The sequence below is a fragment of the Protobothrops mucrosquamatus genome, unplaced genomic scaffold (assembly GCF_001527695.2).
Source record: "Protobothrops mucrosquamatus isolate PMUCROS unplaced genomic scaffold, P.Mucros_1.0 scaffold24, whole genome shotgun sequence".
Taxonomy (NCBI): Eukaryota; Metazoa; Chordata; class Lepidosauria; order Squamata; family Viperidae; genus Protobothrops; species Protobothrops mucrosquamatus.
Window position 1 is genome coordinate 1,643,582 of NW_015386409.1, and position 8,434 is coordinate 1,652,015.

An 8,434-nucleotide genomic window follows, 5' to 3' on the forward strand; every position below is an offset into this window, starting at 1 on the left:
ATCCGGATCTCGGGGGGTAGTTCGTTCCAGAGGGTGGGGGCACCCACAGAGAAGGCCCTTCCCCTGGGGGTCGCCAGCCGACATTGTTTGGCTGACGGCACCCTGAGGAGACCCACTCTGTGGGAGCGTACCGGTCTATGGGAGGAAACCTGTGGCAGAAGATAGTCGTTGAACGATTTCTAAGAATATATTACTGTTAAATAGTTCAGAGATTTACCTATAATATTTCTGTTTCCAAAGTTCAAGTCATAAATTTTTAATCTTATTCTAAAGTGGTAGCCTAATGCACAATTTTGCATTTAGCTATTAAAGCTCTATTAAATTATTTCTTAGAGTCAATTAGGTGTTTGCTACTTGTTAAAGATAATAAAGTAGGTAATGGGGCATGTCTTCTAATTCATCAGTTAAAATTAAACTGGATTTCCTTGATCATATCCTGCTTTTTCTGCCATTGTATCAATTCTTTTTAATGGATGATCAGGTGAGATGAGCAGACATGATTCTTATTTAAGATAAGTGCCTTTTTGTAAAAAAAAAAAAAAAAAAAAAAAAAAAAAGGTGCCAGAACTCACACACGTCATACAACCCGCCTTGCCTACCCTACAAGGTTCCATCCAAAAAAGGTGCCGGAACTCCGTTCTGGGCGTTCTATGAGAAAAAAAAGCCCTGTTTAAGATACAGTAGGAATAACCAACCTCTAATGGCCACGTACACACCTTAAAGTGCCACATATGTGCAAATTAACTTCTTCAAATTTTAAGCAAGAAGAGAGGAAATGACTGAGTCTATCCACTACTGCCCCACCAAGTATTATATTATTTGCGGACAAGTTACTCCTGGGGATTTCCGGCTGTCTGCCAAATATAGATTGAAGTATCTGAACTATTTTTAAATTTTAGTTCTTTGCTTTTCCTGTTGCTTGATTATGATTTCTCAGGATGCTTTTTTCTATCTGACCTTCATGTCAGAATAGGCTTACTTGCTTTGTAGAATAGAAACTAATGCAACACAATTCTCATAGAAAATAATGCACTGACAATCCTCACTGTCAGTGACATCTTTACACAGCTTCTGTATTCAGGGACAAAAGTGATACTTTCTTTGGGAAGAAAAACATAAAGGTAACATAATATTGGTTATTCTAAGACAGGGAAGTTCTGTTCTTCGTGCACCTTGAATTATTCTGCAATTACCTAGCAAGGAAATGTTGTTACTCTGTAAGTAAGATTTGAAAAGTATTCTAATTACATTATGCTTTGGGATAAGCATAATTTGGGATTTTTGTTATAAGCATCCAATAATGCTACTTATAGCTGTTATTATAAAAACAGAGAGGTTTTCAAGGTACTGAGCTCCAATAAAGGCTATGTTGGAAGCCCTATATTCTACAAATGTATAGAAAGTTATGTCACATAGTTTCCAATATGTGAAAATAGTAAGATGCATTTAAACTGTAATGCTATAAAAATGTATCTAAAATAGCTTGTCCTGAAATAAGGTGTTTTTTTTAAATTGTGCAACTTTTTGTTATAAGTCTCTTAAAAACAAGCTTTCCTTTCATGTTACAAACTCTGTAATTTTTGTAATATCATATATTTACAGACCTGTGCTGAGGCAATATGATTTTATGTGGAGTTTCACTAAGTTCTGAAAGAATGGGCATAATGCAGTTCACAGTAAAAATATAAAATTGCTTACTACAGAGTAAGTTTGTAAGATTTCATGGAGTCACTAAGGACTTTCTGAAAAATATCATTTGTGCTTACCATTCTAAGTATTTGCACATGGTAGATATTTTTACCTACCGTAATGAATGTTTTAAATCGGGTCCTCAAACCCCGGGCCATGGACCAGTAGCAGTCCATGGTCTGTTACAAACATTGGAGGTAAGTGGCAGACAAGTGAGTGAAACCAAAAACATCCCCCCGCCCCCCACTCTGTGGAAAAATTGTGTTCCATGAAACCTGTCCCTTGTGCCATAAAAGGTTGGGAGTCACTATTTTAAATCAGACAGTATATTTTTGCTCTCTTCTTCCAAGGTTTTGGAGATCACATTCACTGGAGAACACTAGAAGATGGGAAAAAAGAGGCTGCAGCCAGGTATGTTGTAATCTTAAATTATCTCCATAAACATGTTCTAAGTTCAGGACCACGCATAAAGAGAAGTCCAACCTCAGCACTCAGACCTGAAGGGGATTTGGGTAGAAGGTGACTAAGCCTTGGAATGGAATCCAGCTGATGAATATCATGTTGCACAAGTTCAGAAGTCTCCATTACTGCTGAATTATCATGCTTTCTAAGAGTCAAGAAGTCTGAGCAATTAGAAAATATTCTCGAGTAGAAACTTTTGTCAATGGAAAATAATTTATGCATTCATTTCTACTGACTCCCCACCCCTTTCCTGCTGCAGTCCTTTGCATCATCTTGTGTCCCATTTGTGGACAGGAATAGATGGAAGAGGCACAGAAGAGTATAGAAGACAAAGGAAAAATCTGTTCTAAGAAAATAATAGGCTAATATGGGAGTAAACTTCAATTTTAGTCTATGGGATTTGATACAACCTATCATTTGTTTCAGAATGAAATACTTTATATGTAAGAGCAAAAAACATAAGAGTATTGTCTGGAAATACAGCTACAATGGGATGTCCAACTTTATTTAAAATAGATTCTGTAACTAATATCTATGCTTGAAAGTAAGTATAAAAATTAAATCAGGATATTTAACCTTGCTGCAGAACAGAAGTGTAGTATGTGAAGCCATTCGTGTTATTCAATGAATCATACAATATATGGGCCCAGATTTGTGTTGTCATCTAGTGTTTTCTAAAGATAACTTCACCACCAAATAACGCTGCCATACAGGAAGAATCTGGCTTCTCAAAGACAGATTGTTGAGTACCTCCAGAACTTCTCAGCTTCACCAACACTACCAGCTCCATCGTTGCTGCTGCTGATTGTGCCCCACAATTACTTTTAATCAATGTGGCCTTTTCCTAAGAGTAGTGCAGATTTGTTCAGGCAGGTGATTTAGTATTACAGCTTAATACATGATGAGCTTGGAATTGAACTATGTGTTGATAATTACTTGAATTGTACGTTTCAAAAAAGGTTTGGAAATATATTGACTCTTGGATCTGCTGAGCCCTTCAACATTGATTTGGCAAATTCGAATAATATTCCTGATTTCTCTTTGTTATTTGGGCCTGAAAAGGTTTTCATTTTCGTTGCCATGTATTTTGAAATCCAGGAAAGTCTACAGAGCAGTCTGGCTGCAGCAGTTGTTAGTTCATTTAGTTCACACTTTCATGCTGTCTAGGGTGCACTGTAAGGAGGTGAACTAGGTTCGTATTCCACAAAAAAAGGGTGCCAGGCTTTGAACTACCACATCAGCAATGAACAATCCTAAATAGGATTTGTACCTCACAGGGTATTTACCAGGACTTTCTGTATAAATGGGGTATAGTATCCTCCCCTCAGTGTGACTGCGGGGCCCCACATTAAACTGTAGATCACATTGTGACCAGCTGTAAGCTGAGATCACAGTATCTGATATTTTTTTTTAATATAAATGATGCTCCACTTCAAAGGTTAGATTGCCTAGACATTGTTAAAAAGATCTATGTTCAAATACCAGTTGTATTTTATTGGGTTCTATTAATCTAGTTGAAATATTAATTTATATTGCTTGTTCAGGTATGTTATGCCATACACTAAAATGTATATTTCAATATTTTTTAGTGGATTGCCTCTCATGGTAATAATTCATAAATCCTGGTGTGGTGCTTGCAAAGGTAAGATATCACAGGCAATGCTACTGACATTTCATGGAATAATGGATGGGAAATTGCAATATTTATGAAAACATGCAGGCAGTTCTACCTTAAGGACCAGTCACTAAGCAACCATGAAGTTATGATGAAAACCCCATTCCCCCCCCCCCAAAAAAAAGTACAATCCAGTTTTGATGTTCAAATAGCCACACACCCCTCGCAGAGTCACATTGCATTTTGGGCACTTCACAACAACTCACTCTTATGGCTGCTTGCAGCATCCTGCCATCATGTGACTGTGATTTTCAATATTTTTTGCCAGTTTCCAGCATTTACTACTGGATAAATCAGATTTTCTTAACAACAAAAGCTACACAAAAGGTTGTAAAGTTGGTCTTGGTCATGTGGTAACCCACAATAACCACAATGACCTATAATCATAATTCTGGGCCCAATTATGATTGTAAGTCAAGGACTACCTGCATTTTTACCATTAATATAATGTGTATACTGCTTTCAAACAGAAACTCCAGGGACTGTTTGCTACATTGATGAACTAATCTCAAGAACTAATAAAGTAAAACAGTATTAATTTCATTTATGCTTCCATTTGAAGTTTAAATATGTCCATTTGTTCTATCCCTGAATTAGTATTAAAGAAGAAAAATTGGTATTTAAGTAAATTATGATCAGATAGAGTCATAGACTGCATCCCTAAGTTAGTCACTACTATCTATCAGTACTGGATTCAGGGGGATCTCTATGTATCCAACTTAGTCTGAATCCAATGCTGCTATGTTTGCGTCTTTATTGATTAGTTTCACCTTTTATATTTTATTAGCTTTAAAACCAAAGTTTGCTGAATCAAAGGAAATCTCTGAGCTTGCCCATAATTTTGTAATGGTTAACCTTGAGGTAAGTTTCTAGAATACTAAAATGAATAATTCTTTCTTTGAATGCTTTCTATATATTACTAAAACTCTTAAATCTGTAACCTTCGACTGCGAAATGGAGCATCATGGGGCAAAACCTTTTCAATGAACATACCTCAGACGGGCTAACTGGAAGAATGCATCCAAAATGTAGGATGTATGACTTCTCTGGAATTGAAATTTGGCACATTTTGCAAAATATGACGTAAGAATTATCGTAAAGCATTTTATTACATAATACAAAATGTCACAAATCATTGTCTGTGATCCATTGCTGATGTTTGACTATGCTGTGCAGTTCAGAGATACATCTCTGAACATTTCCCTTAATTTTGAAGAACTTTTTAAGTATATTAGAAGCTCTGCCATTGTTGAAGGAAGGAAGGAAGGAAGGAAGGAAGGAAGGAAGGAAGGAAGGAAGGAAGGAAGGAAGGAAGGAAGGATTGTAAGTGCCAGATTGTAACTACCAGTTTCCCAGAAGGAAACCCAATGGGGAAGCCAACAAGAAGTCTGAGGTTGTTCCCATTCCAACTGATTTTTTGGCAACCTTGAATCATTGTGTTTCTCTGTTTATGTGTAAGGCAATATCTCTGAAATGATAACCCAACAAGTCACGGGTTCATGGTAAAATTCATGTAACAGAAAACTTAGCTATAAAAGATGTCTGTTTCTGAAAAGAAAATTATTTATTTTTTGCATTATGCAATCTCAAAAGTATTTAATGCATTATTTAGTAAATAATTCATGTCCTAAATTTTATATACTGCCATTTCTGTAAACATAAGAAGGATGTAATATGTTCTTCAGTTCAAGAAGGTGTTTTGAGTTTCAAAATCAAGATTAACTAAGGAATTATTTTAAGAACAGAAAGAATTGACTTACATGAAGACAAACTTTATTTCTTTTTGGCAACTATTGTCTGTATTGATAACACCAAGTCTCTTGGGTTTAAAAAAAATGGTCTGAAGATATTGTATTCAAACAGGGAACATAGTAGTAGTTAGGTATTGCTATACTAATGTAATGGCCCTTCTGTTTTTGATATATAGTAGTGATTAAGGGGGATTCATGCAGAAATAAAGCTATTTTTTAACTTTATATTTTATTTCCAGGATGAAGAAGAACCTAAGGATGAAGCTTTTAGCCCTGATGGAGGTTACATTCCTAGAATTATTTTCATGGGTATGACATAAATGTGGTTACTCATCAACTTGTATTGAAGGATAAAAGAATGCCTTTCAGATTGCAGTCATTATTTTTCATTGATCTCCTCTTTTACACAGATCCCAGTGGAAAGATCCATCCAGAGATCATAAATGAGAAAGGAAACCCCAACTACAAGTATTTTTATACTAGTGCTGATCAAGGTATGTCTGAATTGCATGTAAATTGGGTTTTGGTAAAGGAGACTTGAATTATACAGTAGTGCCAAATTAGATTGACTTCTCATGGGAGGGGGGAGAAAGAGAGAGATCAGAACTTGTATTCTGAGGAACTTACACTAAGGGTTCAAAATGTCTTAAGGAAATAAAATGCCTTGAACAAATATTGACAGTTGGCATTCAAAAAGCCACAGAGCAGTTGGATGCATATTCAGTACATTCCAGGACTCCTTACCTTGGCATCCTTAAAATGCCATTTATGAATATTAATTATGGCATCTAATGCTGCACCATGAAAGGTTGCAGCCAGAATTGGACATCAAAAAAAGATGTTGGGTACATACAGTTTAGCAAAACAGTAAATTGATTTAAAAAAAAATAAGAGAACTATATATGGTACTTGAGTTGTATAAAATAAAAAACTGAGTATATATTTAATAAATGAATGCAGCTGTAATTTTATAAAACTGCCTTTTAACAGACATCACTTTCAGTCCAAGATAATGTTGACCAAAAAAATCATCAAGAAAATGAATTGCATAAGAGCCATGATGGAAATATATTATGAACATGAAGTTGCTACTTTAAATATTGCTCATTTATATGTAGATTTTCTGCATATAAAATATAGCTTTGCTCAATTATTTTAATCGAATTGAACCAAGTACTAAGAATATCTTGTGTTTTAATATTGCAGTGATCCAAGGGATGAAGGTAGCCCAAGAGAAGCTAACAGGAGATGCTTTCAAGAAAAAACATATTGGAGATGAATTATAATACCCCAAATATCTATTTTGTATAGGCTCAGCATCTAAATTTAAATGTGACCCTAACTTTTTTCATATAAAAATGTTGGTGCTCTGAAAAAAAACCACTGTAGATGGTAAATCAGATGCTGTCTAATTTTCATACAGTGAATTCAATTAAAGTAATATGTACTCCCTTGTTTACATTGAAATGGATATTTATAGTAGAAAAAAATGGCTAAATACTTCAACAAATAAATGCTTCAATCTTAACTGCATGAGTAATCAGGTTTCAGTGGAATTTAAAGCCAAATTATAAGAACACATGTTGAGGGCATTAATCATAAAGATTTTTTAAAATATCTTACAAATAAAACTTGTTCATTTTAGTAGATTTTGAGAAAAGAATATGTGGATTTTTTTTTCTTTGACATGAACTTAATTCAGTGTTTCTCATCCTGGTAATGCTAAACATATTTAGGATACAATTTCCACAATTCATGTTGGCTGAAATTATGGGAGTTATGCTCATATGTAAATCGCCAAATTGAGTAAAATTACATTAGAACCACATCTATGAGTCTCAAGAAGTTAAATTGATTAAATGGATAAATCTGCTATAGAGATTATCCTAACAATGCAATCCTATGCATGTATACTCAAAAGTAAGTGTATTGAGTATTCCCAAGTACTAATTAGTATTAGTACAAGAGTATTCCATGGGGTTATTCCCAAATACATTAAGATTATGGTATGTATAGCCTCATTTTCCTGCTTGTTCCAGGAATAGAATGAAACAAGTGCTAATTACATGATTATGTGTACTTTTTCCTGTTACAATTGCCTGTTACTTCATTTGGTTGATTTATATGAACTTTGCTTTTATGTATTTGTGCATTCATCTTTCAGGTTTTCATCAATGGAAGAAAAAAAAAGTATCTCACTGAATGTTATGGTGGTTGCCTTATTTCAGCATGCTATACTGTATTTTTGTACCGGTGAACAATGAACAATAAATTTTATATTTAATTTTTGTTTATTTTCCCTTTCTATTTGAGAAAAATAAATTCTTTTCAGCATATGACTTATGTTACTAAGGAGTGCCTATTTGTTATTTCCTTAAAGGTTATGCCTAGTCATATCTGTAGTTTAAAAATAGCTTTCTGTTCAATAGTGAAAATGCTAATGCAAAATTCTCAATGTTGAAGGACTTTTCTTCAGTGAAATATGGAGAACAGGTCTAAAACTTTAATTCTTGTTAGAAGATCTGCCATACTCACAGTGAGAGTAGAATGGTATTGAAAGAAAGTGCATGATGAGTTGATTTTTTAATGATGTTTTACTGCAGCAAAAAGGGTTATCTAATTTTTCTGCTTAAGGCAGACATGTCAAACTCGTGATGTCATGTGACATCACGCAACATATCAGAACGGTTTTGCCATTGCCGGCAATGGGGTGGGCACAGCTTCCGGATGATGCATCCAGCCCACGGACCGGCAGTTTGACACCCTTGGCTTAAGGTGTTCCAATAACCTAGCTAATTGTGGAAATATATAGTGAGATATTTCTTACTCTATTTTAAGCAATCATGAAGTGGACTCC

At 34.8% G+C, this 8,434-nt stretch overlaps 1 protein-coding gene across 1 annotated transcript in view; it reads left to right on the forward strand.

Moving 5' to 3' along the window:
- The window catches only part of TXNDC12 (thioredoxin domain containing 12), a 7,571-nt gene extending 699 nt beyond the window's left edge, over positions 1 to 6,872 (forward strand). The window contains exons 2-7 of the mRNA XM_015810904.1: positions 2,040 to 2,100; positions 3,741 to 3,793; positions 4,614 to 4,687; positions 5,817 to 5,886; positions 5,988 to 6,071; positions 6,784 to 6,872. Coding sequence (XP_015666390.1) covers positions 2,040 to 2,100; positions 3,741 to 3,793; positions 4,614 to 4,687; positions 5,817 to 5,886; positions 5,988 to 6,071; positions 6,784 to 6,863 — 422 coding nt within the window. The 3' untranslated portion in view covers positions 6,864 to 6,872. The remainder of the gene's footprint in view (positions 1 to 2,039; positions 2,101 to 3,740; positions 3,794 to 4,613; positions 4,688 to 5,816; positions 5,887 to 5,987; positions 6,072 to 6,783) is intronic.
- Positions 6,873 to 8,434: the final 1,562 nt, after the last annotated feature.